Raw genomic sequence first — 19,520 nt, 5'->3', positions numbered from 1 at the left:
AATCCATGGATCTCTAATGAAACTGCATTTGTACTTACTACATGTCGAGGAATTCGAACTTGATTTTCTGTTGGCAATGCTTCCAAAAAATTATCCCATTCTTCTATCAACGGCTCAGAAATTTGATCATCCCAGTCCAACCTTGCTAACCATAGCTTTTGCATCAAAATCTTTGCCAACACAACCACTGGAGAAATAAGCCCCAATGGGTCAAATATTTTTGCAATGGCAGACAGAACCTCTCGTTTGGTAGGTGTTCTGCCCTTAGACGGTACCTTTGTCAAAAATATAAATTCATCATTCATCGGATTCCACATCAAACCTAACGTTTTGATGATTTCGTTAGCTTCACAATCGCCGATTTTTGTTAGAGCATCCCGATCTTCAAATGGTATCGATTCCAAAAGCCTTTCATCATTCGCTGACCATTTATGAAGTGTCATACCCGCCTTTCTAAACACCTCAATGAGTTGCACTTGTGCAGCATGGACAGTCTCGATATCATTTGCCCCAAACAATCCATCGTCGACATAAAAATTCTCTTCAATAATGCGACTGGCTAAGGGAAAACCTTCTCGTTCATCTCTCGCTAGCTGCAACAACGTTCGCGTTGCTAGAAAAGGTGCTGCTGCCGTTCCGTAGGTCACCGTGGTAAGCTCAAGCACACGCAGTTGTTCATTCGGCGAAGCTCTCCAGAATACTCGTTGTAGCGGGCTGTCGCAGGGATCCACCTTTATCTTAGGGCCGGTCATCATAACGTCGTTCAAAGACAAGCCGTTTACCTTCGCCGAAGCATCGAACACCACACGGCACTTGGTAGTGTTCTTGGCCGGGTTCAATACAGCATGATGCGGCAGATACCACCTTTTCACGGAGCCATCGTCCTCACTTTCATCAACCACTCTACAATGCCCTAACTCCTCGTATTCACTCATAAACGCTTGATATTGTTCACGTAACGATGGATTTTTCAACAGTTTTGTTTCCAACAAATAAAACCTACGCAGCGCTACACTTCGCGAACAACACAATTGGCTTATCGATTCCCTTAAAGGCAACTGCACAACATACCTGCCACTGGATTCACGATAATGTGTCTTCACAAAATGTTCTTCACATATCTCGTCTTCCACCTTCACGGAACGCTCACTTGTCACATCTTCAACTTCCCAAAACCTTTGCACTATTGTTTCCAAATTTTCTTTTGTCACAACATTTGTGTACACCTCACGCTCTTTGTGTATTTCCGCAACACGTCCACCTATCACCCATCCGAAATGAGTGTCCGTCATCATGGGAAGTGTTTTTGCCAATTTCACTGAACCAGATGCCATTATTTCCGAAAGACAATCCATTCCCAATAAAATGTCTACACAACTTGGATTGTTGAAATATGGATCGGCCAACATCGATTTATCAGGCAAATTCCACTTCGACGTATCGAAATACACAGAGGGTATTCTACCTGTTATTTCACGATACACAAAACATGTCACGTCCATAGCAAAATCACTACACCGAGATTTCACTGTAAAAGTACACTTTTTCTTCACCGAAGATTCAACGTTGCCAATCCCCTTAACCGGTACGTTCACGTTTACCAAATTTACGCCTAATTTCGTTGCAAGCGCTTCAGTCACACAACTGATTTGCGATCCACTGTCCAACATCGCACGACACAACAACACCTCTTTGTTTGGTAATTCCGCGTAAAGCAAGACGGTTTGCAAGAGAACAATACTTCCCGCCGCATCGGTATTGTTCACATGCTGGCTCGCGCTCACTTGTTCGGGTTCCCTTGAAACCGGTTCTGGACCGTTGTCCCAATGCAATACCGTGTTGTGTGGTCTGTGGCACCTGTTACATTTCAAATGCGATTTGCAACGATTTCGCCAATGTCCCGGTTTTAGGCAAATTAAGCAAAGACGCTTCGATCTAATAAAACTTTCCCGATCCTTTCCATGCAGTCGCATCAGCTCAGAGCACTTGAACGTTTCATGGGCACCCTTACACAATTCACACACAACTACACTGCACACGGTTGTAGCTGCATTCGATCTCATAGGCGTAACACCACTTGAGCTGGGCCCTTTCGAAACAAAACGTCCCCTTTGCCCCGCTGCAACATTTCCTTGGCACCTTTCTAGAACCGACACTCTTTCTTTTAGGAAGCACAAGGTTTTTTCATAACAAGGAAGTTCGTTTCTAGGGACACTCGCTTCCCATAGTTTCTTTGTTTCAATATCTAACGCATTCGCTATCAAATGTATCACCATCGCACACGACAGACCGGTAAAGTTTTCACCTAAATACTTTAGATTTTCCACGTGACTTTCAACCGATTCAACCAAACCGCGCAAACCTACATAACTTTCCTCATTCACTTTTTTCAAATTCAAAAGTCCACTAATATGTAAGTCTACCATACGCCGTTTGTTATCATAACGTTCGGATAACAGTTGCCACGCACGTTCATAATTACCGTCGTTTATTGTTTTCTCATCTATTACCTTGGCAGCCTCACCACTCAAGGCCTTTTCAAGATGATACAACTTGATACGCGAATCTTCACTACTTTTGTCAACAATATCTTTGAATATTGTTTTAAACCGCGCCCACTCCTCATACTTGCCACTGAACGAAGGTATTGGCCGAGGAAGCGGAGCATTCACAATCACTGACGAAACGCTAGGAGCAGGTATCAATGCTTTTGGTGAAATGGACTGTGCCGCAAGGGCTTCAGATGCACTTTCTATTTCCATCATCACCTCCTCATGCAATTTCACTGTCTCCTTAAACTTGTCGTCATGCACTTCACTTTCGTCATGTTTTATGATCTCACCATAATGTTTGTTGTGTTCTTCTAAAGCACTATCTGCCTTCTTCCCGAACACTTTGCACTGTACCGCGGTCAGCGCCTTTCCCTCTTCCTTCGCCTGCACAATGTTGTCCCTTATGCGAATCAATTCGCCATACGCAAGGTCACGCATGTGCACATGCGGCCTTACAGCAACAATTACATCCACCCAACCGGGTTGTGGCGCCGGCTTTACGGTTGGAGTGCGAGACGTCCGAGGCGTTCGAGTCATGATGATGCGATTTTTACCGATATCCAAAGCACAAAGGGTCAATATCCGAAGTTCGAAGGACCAATGTGATATCTCAGCGGATAACCTAACGCAATGTACTGAACACGGTAATCCTGTACGCACAACTTTATTGGTTGCGACTTAACTCATTCGCGGTTTTCATCAGACTGACCCACTCCACTCGGTCACAAATAAATTTCATAATTCCCTCTCTTCTCTCACTCTCTCCTTATCTCTTCATTCCCTCTCTGTTCCCCCTTAACGTGGTCCGGCGAACAGCCGCAACTCGCTTGCCTCGCTTCTCTGGTCCGTCCGACCACACAAGCCGCCCGCTTGCATTCTACGGTGGGTTTCGCGGAATTCTGGCCGGTGTCGATGAGATCGAACAACAATTGCAGGTGCCGCCGTTCCAGACAATTGTCGCCAAAACAGATGCCACTCGGACAGCCTTCCGTTCGCTCCTCACCCCGCACCTCTCTCTCCTTCCTCAGCCCGCCATTCTCGCCCGTTCCTTAGACCGCGCATCTCGCTCGTTCCATCGAAATGGAACAACTAGCTTCCAAGCATCGCGTGCCCGGTAATGGTTTCTCAAAAACACTGGAAAAATGGTTGGCGAAAAGATTACAAATGTCAACTGGACACTCAGCTTGCATATCGCCTAGGTACATATTGCAAGGAAAGCCGTTGTTTTTTCTACTAGAATTTATGTAACGCCAAAACGACCGTGGATGCACGCGGAAACGAGATTGAAGTCTCTGAACATAAGCTCTATGGCGAGATCTATTATGTGATCTATATACAGCGGCAGCAATTTTAAATAATCTTCGAGAGAACGGTGTACGTCCAGCCCGGTACATGCGGGCAGCACGATTACGTTCACTCCTCAATAAGCGCAACACGCGGTCCGACCATGGGGGACGGTGAGGTGTCGTGTAAAGAGGGGAACAGGAGTTAAGTGAGGAAATGAGAACATCGTTGAACTGGGATACCGCATCATCGATTGACGCACAAGAAAACAAAAAAGACCAATCGATAGACGACAGGATTGACCCAAGTATGTGTATGTGCTGTGTAGGCCGGTAGTGTCGCGTATCCCTGGTGCGTCGCGTATCCCGTGTGTGTTGCGTAGCCGACATGTGTCGCACAGTATGTTGGTGTATGTGTCGCGACACTACCCTGGTGTGTTGTGTTTCTCGGTAGTGTCGCGTGTGCTGATGGTGTCGCGCCGTAAGGCCCGAGGTCATGACCTTTGGCCTCGGGGACGTGACCTTGCGAGAAACCAACTCCATGCAGATCAGCCGCGCGCACGGACTCATCGAAACCGCGCACCCACTCCGCGAAATCGGGATAAAGCGTCCCCTCAGTGCTGCAACTAGGACGCTGAGCGATGGCCGATGCGCCATCGTCGTTTTCGGCGTCCATCAGCGTCTGCATCTCGCGCTCAAGCTCCTGCAAACGCGTTCTCCGCGTTTCGCGGTCCTCTTCGTGGCTCACCTGTATTTGTTCGGACGATGCTGCCGTGCTTAGTGCAGGGATGGTTACGCTCCTCAGGGTGCCTCCTCCCGACGATATGACTCGCCGTGCTCCCGGAGTTGATGATAATCGGCTTGGCCCGCCAGAAACGTTCCCGCTGTCCTCGCGTTCCATCTCCGGACTCGCCACTAGAGTATCCTCTGCTCGTGGTATACGACTCGCTTTACTCTGCTCCATTTCACCGCACTTCACACTTTTTCTCACTCGCGCGCCTAGCTTACTATACTTTCTGCTCCGCGAAACAAGTGTTACCAGTGCAAGTAAAATTAGCGTCACTACTTTCGTTCACGTGACTGTTATCGAAGTCACATAATTTTTTGGAATGTTAAAAAACGAGCGGCTTCTTTTGCCTTTTCAGTGTAGCTGAGCTTTTTCTTTATTACTAAGCTCTTGACATACAATAAAGAGAGCCAAAAAATTAGTCCGCTGTTCGCGCGCGCTTATATTAGTGTCATATGTTTGCTATAATAATCTCAGTTTAGAAACGTCGAAACGTCAACAACAATGTTGCACTGTTGGCAGTACCGCAGCTGTCAAATACACATCCGCCTAAAAGGCACATGGTAAAATAAAGCGGGAGAGAAAACACGTAAAAGCACACGGTCTTGTCTACGTCTACAATTTATACTACAAATTTACAACAATTCTGGCGACGAGGATTAAGAAACTACGCAATTTATCGACTGTGTTTCCTCCATGGCACCCCCAACCGATCCTAATACTGGACCTCCCGCTGCCGGAACGCTAATTACGTTCACGTTCGAGCCGTTCAACCCTGCTACGTCGAAATTTGATCGATGGTTGGACAGACTGCAGATTTCGTTCCGGATTTACCATGTTCGGAAAGACGACCAACGGGATTTCCTGCTACACTACATGGGGGGCCCTACATACGATGTGCTGTGTAATAAGTTGAAGAATGCTGAACCTACCACAAAGACGTACAGTGAAATTGTTGCCCTTCTGAAGGAGCATTTCAGCCCCACGCCGCTGGAAATCCTCGAGAATTTCAAGTTCGCTAGTCGCAAACAGCAAGACAACGAATCGCTTAGCGACTACCTGATGAATTTAGAGAAGCTTGCTCAGTCGTGCAATTTCGGGGATTATCTGGATAGGGCTCTTCGGAATCAGTTCGTCTTTGGAATCCGTAATCGGGTGATACAATCCCGATTGCTGGAAGTTCGCGATTCAACGCTAACAAAGGCAAAGGAAATCGCATACGGAATGGAGATGTCTCATCGGGGAGTCGATGAAATGCATAATTCTCGTCCAAAAAGTGAAGTTCAGCACATCGAGCACGGAGCAAACAAAACGAAAAAGAGTGCCCACTCGTCCAACCAAGCAAGGACGAGCCGAGGTGCCCATTCGTCCAACCAAGCAAGTACGAGCCGAGGTGCCGTTCGTCAGCCGAGCAACCCTGAGGAACAAAGGAAACGTTGTTATCGCTGCGGGGATGCTGGTCACTATGCGGACAGGTGCAAATACAAAACGGCGATCTGCAAATTCTGCACGAAGAAAGGCCATCTGGAGAAGATGTGTCTGGCTAAAACGAAGCAGCGGACGGATGGAACACACCACCTGGAGGAGCAGCCCTGCATCATCAAGGATATTTTTCACCTAAGCGCGACCGGTGGTTTGCCTGGTAATTTCCGTTTGAGTCTGATAGTCAAACAAAAACAGCTGACGTTCGAAATCGACACCGGATCGCCTGTATCCCTGATAAATCTACATGACAAAAAACAATTTTTTGACTGCTTGGACATTCTCCCTACTAAATTACGACTCGTTAGTTACTGTGACAGTGACATTGGTGTACTTGGTAAAATAATGGTGAAAGTTTTTGCTAACGGTAATGAGTTCACATTACCATTACACGTTGCAAACTCCAGTAGGCATCCGTTGTTAGGTCGCGACTGGCTACTTGCTTTGAATTTAGATTTCAACCATGTTTTCAAACCTGGTACGCATACAATGTCATACTGCAGCGGTGGGGATCATTCTACCGCTAGGGAACTAAATGCCTTACTCAGAAAGTATTCACCTGTTTTTGATGATCGTATAGGTAAAATTAAAGGAATACAAGCTTCGCTTACGATTAGAAAAAACACGAAACCTATTTACATTAAAGCCAGGCCCGTGGCATTTGCAGTGCGCAGTGCGGTTGAAAATGAGATCGACCATCTTGTGAGTGAGGGCATTTGGGAAAAAGTAGACCACTCGGATTGGGCCACGCCTGTCGTCCCAGTAAAGAAAGCTGGAGGCAGGGTACGATAATGCGGTGATTATAAAATCACCATCAATCCAAATCTTCTTGTTGACGAACACCCTCTTCCAACAGTAGAAGAACTATTCGCTACCGTTGCGGGAGGGGAGAAGTTTACCAAATTGGATCTTTCCCAGGCTTATTTGCAACTTGAAGTACGAAAAGAAGATCGGGATTTACTTACTCTAAGTACGCATAGAGGACTTTTCCGGCCCACACGACTAATGTATGGGGTCGCGTCCGCACCTGCAATATTTCAGCGTCTTATGTAGGAAATATTGCAAGGGATACCGAATGTAACGGTGTTCATAGACGATATTCGAGTTACCGGCCCCGATCCTAAGACTCATTTGCTTAGACTAGAAGAAGTACTTAAAAGGTTAACCAAGTATGGGTTGCGAGTCAATAAAGCAAAGTGCGACTTTTTCGCAAATCAAATTGAATATTGCGGTTACATGGTCGATAAACGCGGAATCCATAAAGTACGCGAAAAGATCGACGCGATACAGAATATGCCTATTCCTCAAAACAAGGAACAAGTACGCTCTTTTGTGGGACTAGTAAATTACTACGGAAGATTCTTTCCTAATTTAAGTACAATTTTGTACCCATTAAATAATTTACTTAAAGAGGAAGTCCCCTTTCAGTGGAGTAGAGAATGTGAGAAGTCCTTCGCATCGGTAAAGAAGGAAATGCAGTCGGATAGGTTCCTGGTGCATTACGACCCATCGCTTCCAGTAGTGTTAGCGACTGACGCATCACCCTATGGGGTCGGAGCAGTGCTAAGTCATCAGTACCCCGACGGAACTGAACGACCGTTACAGTATGCGTCCCAATCTCTGACTCGCACACAACAGAGATACTCGCAAATTGATAAAGAAGCGTACTCTATAATCTTCGGTATTCGTAAATTTCACCAATATCTCTACGGTAGAAAATTTACTTTGGTGACGGATAACAAACCAATAAGCCAAATATTTTCGGAGTCCAAGGGACTCCCTACAATGTCCGCGATGCGTATGCAGCATTACGCGGCCTTCTTGCAGGCTTTGGACTACAAGATTCGTCATCGTCCTTCTTTAGAGCATGCAAATGCTGATGCAATGTCTCGCCTGCCCATTACTTCCACCGATTCTACATCGGAAATTGAGGAACCTGACGTAGTAGAGGTAAATGCCATACAAACCTTGCCACTTACCGTTAGTGAATTAGGTGCTACCACCCTGGCAGATGAAAATGTGCGGGAACTACTTCGAGCCCTTAGGACAGGAAAACAAATCGAAGCAAAATTTAGATTTGGTGTCGAGCAAGAGCAGTTCAGTTTGCAAAAAGACTGCTTGATGCGTGGTAGCCGAGTATACATACCTCCTACTCTGCGAATGAAAGTTCTTCGTGAACTTCATTCTACACATTTTGGCATCTCACGAATTAAGTCACTTGCGCGTAGCTACTGCTGGTGGGAAGGCATAGACAAGGATATTGAAAATATGATCAACGATTGTACCTCCTGTCAGTCAGCGAAGGCAAATCCACCCAAGGTTTCTTACCATTGTTGGGAACAATCAACAGAACCTTTTCAACGTATACACGTGGACTACGCTGGTCCGTTCATGGGATTTTACTACCTCATCTTGGTGGATTCGTTTTCCAAATGGCCTTCGGTGTACATAGTCAAGAACATGTCTACGGATACAACAATTCGGTTGTGTAGAGAGTTCTTCAGTACATATGGACTTCCCTCTGTGTTAGTGAGTGACAATGGTCCTCAATTTACTTCCGGGGATTTTGCACAGTTCCTAAAGCATAATGGAATAGTACATAAACTAAGTGCTCCATACCATCCAGCCACAAATGGCCAAGCGGAGCGGTTTATACAAACGATGAAAAATAAGCTAAAATCTATTAAATGTGATCGTTCAGAGATCCACAGTGAACTTTGTAACATCCTACTATCGTACCGAAAAATGATTCATCCAGCTACTGGATTTTCACCTTCAATGTTAGTTTTCGGTCGTCAGATTCGGTCCCGACTAGATTTGATGATTCCATCAAATGATACGAATCATAGCGAAGTTCAATCGAAAATTAGAGAACTTAAAGTTGGATCGAATATTGCAGCTCGCGAATATTTGCACGGCAATAAGTGGGAATTCGGAACTATCCAGGAACGTTTGGGCAAACTTCACTATTTGGTCAAACTTAAGGATGGTCGTATATGGAAACGACACATTGACCAATTACGTGCAGTTGGTACAGGACTATTTATTAGTCCAACAGAAGCAACCTTTTCGCGCGGTGAGGAGATGGCTGGTAAAACGTATTACGACACTTACGACACTGTAGTCACCCATGTACCTACCGACCTGCAGACGAATACGGACTTACAGACGAATACGGGAAACAATACTAATGTTTCCGCTAACCCTACTGACCCTCCTTTTCAACAGATTTCGAACAATAGAGCTGCGATTGAGAGATTGTCGGTTTCAGCGAGCTTGCCAGGGGACATTGGTTTGCGCAGGTCGCAGCGTACCATCAAGCCACCGCAGAGGCTCAACCTCTAGAGTACGTGGAAAATTTTTATTTCGCGCGGAAGAGCTGTCATATCTTTGCAATAATAATCTCAGTTTCGAAACGTCGAAACGTCAACAACAATGTTGCACTGTTGACAGTACCGCAGCTGTCAAATACACATCCGCCTAAAAGGCACATGGTAAAATAAAGCGGGAGAGAAAACACGTAAAAGCACACGGTCTTGTCTACGTCTACAATTTATACTACAAATTTACAACAATTAGCTTTCCGGTCTTTATCCGCTCGTGATAAGTTTTCGAATGAATCGATCGTTCCCTAACTAATCCCGGGGCAGGCTCGTCCTGCCTGTTGCAGAATTCTGTCCGTAACTTCTTTTCAGAATGTGGAAGTCAATCAAACATACGTAGACTTTTTCAAGCACACCTTTTATTCGCCAATCGCGCGTCACTCATACGTCCCGACTCAACGTGATAGCGAGGCCTGCTGAAAAGAAGTTCTACGTCCTTCCTTCTGCTCTTCTCGATGACTTCTAATTTTCCCTCTCCATCCGCCTGTCTTCCGAGACTCCTGATCCGACTCATGCCTATCCAAATATAAACCATATCCAGCAAAAACCGATCCAGTACCGCAAGTTTCGCAGCAGGTCTTTCGAAAATTCCATTTGTTGTTTGCACTGTTGCTCGTCGCACTTGTCCGTCCTTCGCACGAACGACTTTCATTACGCGTCCTCTCGGCCACGAGTTTCGGGGAAGGTTCCCATCTACGATGACGACTACGTCTCCTTCGCTGATTGGTCGCACCGATTGGAACCATTTCGTCTTCCGGGTGAGAGTGGGGAGATACTCAGCCACCCATTTCCGCCAAAACTGGTTCGCCATTAACTGTGAGCACTTCCACGATTGTTTGACCGCTGTTGCAGAATCGTCAAACACCGCTATTGGCTTCGATCCATTGGAACTACCTAAAAGTAAATGATTAGGAGTTACGGGTTCATCGAACGCACCATCCAAAGGGACGTAGGTCAACGGTCGTCCATTGATGATCATCTCAATCTCCGTGAGAGCTGATTGCAGTACTTCGTCGCCAGGTAGTCTAGGAAGGTTAAAGTGGCACAGTATCTTCTTCACCGATTGGACCAAACGCTCCCAGCATCCCCCAAAATGTGGTGCACTTGGCGGGTTGAAGCTCCATTTAAGTTGCGGGCCGCTGAACTCTTCCATCAGAACGTTTGTGTCGACTTGCTTAGCAGCAGCTGCAAGCTCGTTTGATGCTCCAACAAAGTTTGTACCGCAGTCGCTGATGAATTCCAGGGGTGATCCACGTCTGGCAACGAATCTCCGAATAGCCAGGATACACGAACTCGTATTCAGCGAATGGGCGACTTCCAGATGGACGGCACGGCTGGTGAGACAAGTGAATATGACACCCCAGCGTTTCTCAACACGCCTTCCAACAGCAACAGACATGGGTCCAAAATAATCTATTCCGGTGTAGGAAAATGGAAGCTGATGAGCTGCAAGTCTCTGATGTGGAATATTTCCCATAAGCGGTGGTTCTGGTCTGGCAAGATCGTTTTTGCAATATTGGCATGTTTTTCGAACTCGTTTATACTCGGCCAACAGATGGGGTATGTTCGTATTTCGTTGATTATTGTAGCGTGGTTGCAGTGTTTGTATCTCACATGGTATGACATTATCAGCAGATCCGTTCCTGCATGTCCCCTCGGCAAAATTATCGGCTGTTTCAATGCGTCGTCAACCCAGGGACAGTAGGCTAAACGTCCACGTATTCTGAGCAGTCCTTTGTCGTCGATAATTGGGGACAACTTGTACAGCAAACTGTTTTTATCAATGATTTTTCTCCATGGGGTGCTTGCCGAGTTTTCCTTTAGCAATCTTATTTCACGAGAAAAGGCACTTTTTTGTATCTCCGCTATAATCAGTGTCTCGGCACGACTTAGCTCGTCCTGGTTCAATGGCGACATTATTCTTTCATTTCGTTTGATGTTACTTTTCAGATTGCCAAGATAACGAAACACGTAACCCATTGCTCTCAGCATAGATTTCCAACTGGAAAATCGTTCGAATTTGATCAGAGGCTCCGATGCTAGGTGATGATGTACAGAGCTCCGAAGCTCCTCCATTGTTTCTTCAGGATGATTTGCAGGAACTGGCCACTTTTCCTGAGGTGTCCATAAAAAGTCCGGACCACGAAACCATCTGCTGTCAGGACTCAAATTTGGTATTTTAGTCCATTTGGTGCCCTCGTCATCCACGTTCTCTTTCGTAGATAGCCATCGCCACTCTTCAGGATTCGTTGTTTCGAGCAATTCTCCTATTGTTACGCCTAAAGGCATACTTTGCGGTTTGCATGCCATAAAGTGAGGATGTATGTATGAATAGGTATAAGGATTATGATTAGAAATGTACAGCAAGTAGAGTAAGACAATGTAAATATAGAACCCTAAGAACCAGCAATCAACACGGACGTTCTCCCTCAGTGCATAGTGAAACCAGTCCGAACATTTGGTCCTTCGAACCGGATAGGTTGTGCCAGTCACAGACACAGTTATATTCACGTTGGTTTGTGCAAAGTTTAGAGTGTTTATCGCGTTTTGGTGTGTTGGTAGGAGATAAACAACTGGCGCTTGCGTCGTATGAGAAACTTTCTGCACCATTTGTAACCAGCGAGCGTGTTGGGTTTGAGGACGGAGAAGCGAATTTATTGCGCTGAGGGACATTGATGATTTGTGTTACGTTGTGCGTGTATGACGTGTGTTGATTGGAAGAATTTGGTACTTAACTAAGTGTGTACTTAGGGCATTGGCCTAGTTAGTATAGTGAACGAACGACGTATTAGAGCAGCCATTGCCAAGGATTGAGCGTGGGTTCTTACAGCAGTGATCATAATTGTCTGAACATTGATTTGTGCTTGTTCCGTGTGTTAGTAGTTCAAGTAAGAAGCTTCTTGGTTGTTGAAACTAAATTGCGTGTAATAAACGATAGTGCCCGTAAACTTGTGTGTGGAATAATTCACGTAATACATTTGTGCAGTTGAGCTGAATTGAACTATAGTGCGCGTATTTAAGGATAGTGCGCGAACGTTTGGTTAACACGTTTTCGTGTTGGTTCGAAAGTAGTAGTGAGACAGGAACTTAGTACGTTGACCTTAGAACGCGTCAGAGTGAACAAGTGAAATAAGAGTTCATCGTGGAAGTAAAGGTGTTCATTCGCGATACGATTACAGTGCCGATCATAATAATACGCGTTAGATTTCGATCATCGGAAGGAAGTGAAAGTTTATCAAAATGCCTGCAGGAGATAAGCAACAGAAACATTTACAACAGTTGCAACGCATGTATTTCGATAGTTTTCGTAGTGTTGATATTTACGAAGAGTTTGTGAACGAGTATGATGCAGCCAGAGATAGCGACCAGGTTCCCGTGCAACTAGAGCAGTTAGAGGAAGTGAAAAATGTGTTTACTGATACCCGAGGACAACTTCTTGTCGAAGAATTGAGTGATGCTGATACAATGTGGAACGATCAAAAGACATTTATGACAAAATACATGAAAATAAAGGGTTTTTTGTGTGCACAACAACGATTACATGCAGCTGTTCCGGTTGCTAGCAGCACCCTTTAAACGACAGTGACGCACACGCCATTAAGGCTCCCTGAAATCAACCTACCATATTTCGACGGCGATGCTACAAAATGGCTCACTTTTAAGGATCGTTTTACTTCTATGGTGCATGTAGTGGCTGAGCTTCCAGATGTTACAAAACTGCAATATCTATTAACGGCGTTAAAGGGAAGAGCAGCAACACCATATGACCATACGCAATTAGTAGCGGAAAACTACGAGTCTACATGGAAATCACTGCTAGAGCGATTCGATGATTCCAAGAGGATAAGACGTGAGTATTTCAAGGCGCTTTATCAACTGGAGCCTATGAACGGGTCAAGCGCTGAAGAGTTGGCACGACTTGTGAATGAGACCCGGCGGTTGGTGCGTGGTATGGAGCGGTTAAAGGAGCCTGTGAATGATTGGGATACGCCACTGACGAGTATGGTTCTATACAAGCTAGATTCTGCAACGTTGATGGTCTGGGAGCAATATATAATATAATACCCTGCACAATTCGAACGCAATAGATACAAAGCCGGCAAGGGTGGTCGCTAACTCATCATCACGTAACCATCCTGGAACGCGTCAGAATAAAAAAAACGTTGTGTTTTTGGCATGTCCTAAGGCGACCTCCAATAACTGCCCCGTCTGCAAGGCTGATCATAATGTGGCGAAGTGTACCGTGTTTAGAAATATGGAATCATCCCAAAGGCAGACAGTTGTGAAAGAAGCCAGGTTGTGCTTCAACTGTTTGAGAGCAGGACACTCTATAAGATTTTGCAGAATGTATGGTAGATGTTCAAACTGTAACGCCAGGCATCACACATTATTGTGTAACAAACAACGAGAAGCTCCTGTATCGACAAGTCCAGAGACATCAACAGTACCAATTAGAGCGACAGTTCAGGATAAAATAAGACGGCCACAAAAAACAGTCTGGTTGTCTACAGCGCTTATTCTGGTGGAAGGTAGCAACGGCCTGTGCCCCGTTTCTGGCGATCAAAACCCTCCAGCGAATCTTCGATGATCATGGGAGCGCGTACCCAAAAGCTCTGACATGCAAGGCAGATTTCTACGTAGACGATTTGCTGTCCGGAGCAACGACTATTCGGGAGGCACAAGAAATGGCCCGACAGCTGAATAAGCTGCTTACCTACGGAGGTTTTAGCTTGAGAAAGTGGGCATCTAACCATCCAGAGGCATTGATAGATATTCCGGAAGAGCAGAGAGCAACAAATACACAGTTTGAATTGGCGGCTGAGGTCAAACCTATTTCAACGCTTGGATTACTTTGGACACCACAGACGGACATGTTACAAGTCCAGGTTAAGCTTTCGAGACCAGAGAACAAATGCACGAAACGACATGTGTTAGCATGTATTGCACGTATCTACGATCCACTCGGCTTCATTGATCCAGTCAAGATGAAGGCCAAGCTTTTCATGCAGCAGATTTGGATGTTAAAGGGAATTGATAAACGCGCTTGGCCATGGGATGATGAACTACCGGAACATTTGGCTCGAGAGTGGACAGTATTCTTTATGCAGCTAAATCTCTTAGAAAGAGTTCGCATACCTCGGGTGGTGATTACAGGTGACAGCGTATCGATGCAGTACCATTTGTTTTGTGATGCTTCGGGAAAGGGCTACGGCGCGTGCTGCTACGTTCGAATCGTGTCGAGTGGAGGAGAGATAGTAGTTCGTCTGCTGATTTCAAAATCCAAGGTAGCTCCACTGTCGCAGCGTCTTACTATTGCGCGATTAGAGCTCTGTGGCCCGTTACTGGCAAGCAGACTGTACGAGCAAGTGAATAAGGCGTTAAGCAGCGATAAATCGACGTTCCTGTGGACTGATTCAATGACCGCATGGCATTGGATTCAGTCTCCCCCCAGTCGGTGGAAGGCGTTTGTAGCGAATCGGGTTTCTAAGATTCAAAACCTTACGGAAGGAGCTAGTTGGAGACATGCTCCTGGAGTGATTTCCCGGCCGATTTGGTGTCACGAGGTTGCGATCCAGCAACGTTTGTTGAGTCGACGTCATGGTGGTCGGGGCCAGAATGGTTAGCGTTGTCCGAAGAAAATTGGCCATCAGTATCGGTGTCCAAGGCTTTACGTGACGAGACGGGTGAAGAACGTTCCACCGAGTTAATACTTTCTTCACTGGATGAAGATAGCTTTATTAGCAATCTGTTCGCCCCGTATTATTATTATTTACTAACGTGTTGTCTGCCTATAGGAGTTAAGTGCTAAAGGGAAGACCGCATACTGGAACGTAAGGATGGAAGGGAGAGATGGAAATCGAACACAAGAGACGAGGAGTTTAACGAACGCAGTGCCCTCAAAAAAGGATCGTTGCGACCGGCAGACGTACGGCGCCTAGGGATAATCAAAGGGGGACGAATACGAAGGGAACGGTTAGGGACATAGAACGGGATGGAACCAAGCAGAGAAGGAGCATCTATACAGTTCAACAAGAGGGAAGCGACAAAAAGTGTTTGGGAACGTGATTGACGGTCTACGAGAGAGTCAAGACTCAGCAACTGACACTGACTCGTAACCGGGCAGGGTGGAGGTGGATCTTCCAAGGAATTTGCAAACCGCAAACCTGGTAAAAGACCTCTGCACCCGCTCGATTCGATCGATATGGATCCGAGCCGTTGGTGACCAGATTACTGAGCAATACTCCAGCAATGACCTGACCAGCGAACAGTACAGCGTTTTCAAACACAGAAGATTAGAGAAGTCACGAGCAATACGCTTCAGGATACCCAGTGTTTTCCAGGCTCTAGCAACCATAGAGTCGATGTGGGACATTAGAGTAAGGCCACTATCGAGCCATACGCCTAAGTCCTTGACCAGCGAAACCCGGTTGACTAGGACCTGATCAAGCACATAAGGATAGAGGAAAGGAGTGCGGGAACGAGTAAACGAAATGATTTGACACTTCACAGGACAAAGGGTGAGAGAGTTATGGGCACACCAAGAGGAAAAACGGTTAAGAACAGTTTGAAGGAAAACGCAATCCGCACCCGATGAGATTGGGAAAAAGATTTTCACATCATCGGCATAGCAAAGAAAGCTATCTTGTGGCAAGACAGAAGTAATGTCATTAAGGAATAGGACGAACAATAGAGGACTTAAGACACTACCCTGGGGAACACCGGCCCCAGAACAGAAGGAAGTAGAGAAATTAACATTTAGTTTAACACGATATGTACGCTCACTTAGAAATGACTGCAACAAGGAAACAATTATGCTGTTGATCCCTAATTGTGACAATTTCTCAAGAAGTAACTCATGAGGAACGCGGTCAAACGCGGATTTGAAATCCGTGTAAATAGCGTCGACTTGAGGCACAACATCAAGATAAGTCGACACGAACGACGTAAAACACATGAGGTTAGAGGAAGTGGAACGTTTAGGAACAAACCCGTGCTGTTGAGGGATGACAAGACTACGTGAAACGGTAAGGATACAGGCATGCAAGACATACTCAAATACCTTGGCAAATGCACATAAAAGTGAGATACCGCGATAGTTCGAGACAATGGAGGGATTTCCCTTCTTAAGTATAGGAACAATGGAGGGCAACATAACGGTAACGCCGCATTTATAATTTCGTAAAAATGGTCAGTTGCCTCATTCACCGACCGAGAAGAGTCCAAAAAAGACCAATCGGAAGCGCCCAACATACGGGCCAATTTCGCGGAATCCAACTTACGAAAGTTAAACCCTTGCCTCATGCTATGGATAGGGGAGGGCAGGGCATCACTAGCACTAACAGATAAATTAAACTCTAGAGCTGTGTGGTAATTGTCTAACCTAAGTAAAGGTATGGCAGCGCTTGATACTCTCGAGGCAGTGAACAGAGCCGACTCATTAATGAAAACTAAATCTAACTGTCTGTTCATTGAGTTTTTTACGTTAGAAATTTATTTAAGATTACATTCATGTACTCCATCACAAAAATAAGCATGAGAGGGTTACGTGGGGAATGGGACGAAGAATCCATCGGCGGACGACCAGGAAATATGTGGTTGATTGAAGTCCCCACAAAGGAGTAATACGTCGTGCGGCTTCATACGCCGTTGTACATCCGCGATCGAGTTGAACAGCGAATCTAACACTGCTGTGTTTCTGCTTGATTCGGGAGGGATGTAGTATACTCCGATGAAGACATGGATTCCCTTACAGAGCACATTTATCCACAGGATTTCTAAGGAGGGATAGCACACAGGAACTTGCTATGTTATGAGATTCGATGAGCAGGCAATAAGAACTCCACCACCGCGCTATTATTAGATGTACGATCGCATCGGTAAACGATGAGGTTGTCATCGGAAAAGAGTGACGAGGGTATCGAATCATCCAACCAAGTCTCGGTGATAACAATGACGTCATAATATATATCCGTGAGTGCGAGGCGAAGATCAGTAAGCTTAGTTCTAGTACCTCGCGTATTTTGGTAGTAGAGATTTAGCTTATGATTGGTGTTGGGAGAGTGGGAACCGGTGTGGACGATTGTTATTGCTGCGCCTGCAATGGTGGTGGTGAAGACGGACCCGTGGTATTGAGTATTGTGGGAGCCAATGTAGATGTGCGTGCCGGCGATAAGCTAGCATTAGTATCTTGCAGATCCGTCCGTTGATGAGTGCTGGAGATGGACTGCGGGTGGTGAAACTCGGTTGCGGAACGTGCTACGTTGTTTACGGTTCGTCTATCAACGAACTCCTTAAAGGCTGTTCCGATAGGCCAGGTGGACTGTGACAAGGCTCGATCCTGGAGCGCGAGCGACAAACCGACCTTAAATGACGAAAAGGTCAGCGTGCTGGGATCTCGACTAGCCGGCACTAACTTTCTAACGATGACATCATCAGTGCTGAGTTGCTGCTTAACGAACGCCAGTACTTCTTCGACAGTGGCCATCGGTCGGCAGCGCGACAGGTACAGCCAAAATCTAGGCGTTTCGGGTGGCAGCAATAATGCGGCATGAGATGGAGCTATTATCGGGGCTGTGCCGGTAAGTAGTGGATGAGTCTGTACATCTGACGGGGGGGAGCGATCAATCAGGCGACGCTTTGCAGGATTAGCCGGTTCGGTTAAAGGTGTAAGCGTGAATTCAGGAGTGTGCGTTTCGGTTGCGGCAATGCGGTTCGAGGATGAAGTGGTGGGCGGGGGTCGGACACTAGTGTGATGTGATGTGTTATGGATCATACTCCAAGCTTCGTATGGTAGTAGGGTACTGTTTGCGATTTATACACGCTTTACGATTGCGAATTAGTACCCCAAAGATCAAGCCTGAGTTTTTTTAGGGTCTTTCCACGGCAGAACGACAACAGGCAGAATGGGCATTGTGTCGACTGGCTCAGCGCGATTCGTTTAAGCGAGAATGGAAGGATCTTTCGGCCAAGAAACCAATTAATCGAACGTCACAGCTCCGAGGGTATAATCCATTCATGGACAACGTCGGGTTAATACGGATAAATGGTCGAGTGCAGCATGCATCTCTGTCACCTGACGCCAAACAACCCATCGTAATATCAAAGAAACACCCATTGGCAGTTATGTTAGCGGAGTATTATCACATTAAAGATTTACATGCCGGTCCACAAATTATGCTAACTAGATTAAGGCAACGATTTTGGCTGCTGGATGGACGCTCGGTGGCAAGGAAGGTTTTTCATCAATGCGTGCGCTGTTTCCGATGCAAACCTAAGGCATTCACTCAACCGATGGCGAGTCTCCCTGAGAGCAGAGTGACGAGACCTTTCTCTATACCGGGGGTCGATTATTGTGGTCCTGTATGGATAAGGGCACAGTCGCGGAGGGCCGCTCCTATAAAGGCCTTCGTCGCAGTATTTGTGTGTTTCATTACACGTGCCGTCCACATCGAGCTCGTGTCCGATCTGAGCACAGCAGCGTTCCTAGCTGCACTTAGGCGCTTCGTATCGAGAAGAGGTTTGGTGTCGGAATTACACTCGGATAACGGTACGAATTTTAGAGGAGCTGCAAACGAGCTACACCGCCTGTACGAGCTACTCAATCAACGTGATGACAAAGTGAAGATTACATCCTGGTGCGCAGAGAACGAGATATCGTGGAAGTTCATTCCTCCACGGACTCCACATTTTGGCGGACTGTGGGAGGCGGCGATGCGATCGATGAAGCATCATCTAATAGTTCGCGTCGTCGGAAATGCCACAATGTCTTATGAAGACATGACAACGTTGTTAACGGAAGTAGAAGCGTGTCTCAATTCAAGACCACTAACGATTCTCTCTAATCATTTACAGATCCCGAAGTATAGACTCCTGGACACTTTCTAACTGGCTCTCATCTCCAGCATGTCGTAGAGGTCGATTTGAAAGACGTACCAGAAAATCGTGTAAACCATTGGCGTCTAGTGCAAAAACGATTTCAACACTTCTGGGCCAGGTGGCGACTAGAATACCTACAACAATTGAATGGTAAACA

General features: G+C 46.0%; 2 protein-coding genes across 2 annotated transcripts in view; both read left to right on the top strand.

Annotated features, from left to right (window-relative positions):
• LOC126556025 (polyserase-2-like) overlaps window positions 1–19,520 on the top strand; it is a 555,659-nt gene that overhangs the window by 266,565 nt on the left and 269,574 nt on the right. The gene's annotated exons all lie outside the window — the stretch shown is intronic.
• On the top strand, window positions 5,319–9,346 carry LOC126567345 (uncharacterized). Its single transcript, XM_050223574.1, has 2 exons — window positions 5,319–6,264; window positions 9,333–9,346. The coding sequence occupies exons 1-2, from the start codon at window positions 5,319–5,321 to the stop codon at window positions 9,344–9,346; spliced, it is 960 nt and encodes a 319-aa protein (XP_050079531.1).

The sequence above is a fragment of the Anopheles maculipalpis genome, chromosome 2RL (assembly GCF_943734695.1).
Source record: "Anopheles maculipalpis chromosome 2RL, idAnoMacuDA_375_x, whole genome shotgun sequence".
Classification (NCBI taxonomy): domain Eukaryota; kingdom Metazoa; phylum Arthropoda; class Insecta; order Diptera; family Culicidae; genus Anopheles; species Anopheles maculipalpis.
The sequence above is the reverse complement of the archived record's forward strand: the minus strand, read 5'-3'. Positions and strand labels throughout refer to the sequence as shown.

Coding starts and splice junctions, on each gene's coding strand:
- LOC126567345 (XM_050223574.1), top strand. CDS start 5,319: ATGGCACCCCCAACCGATCCTAATACTGGACCTCCCGCTGCCGGAACG.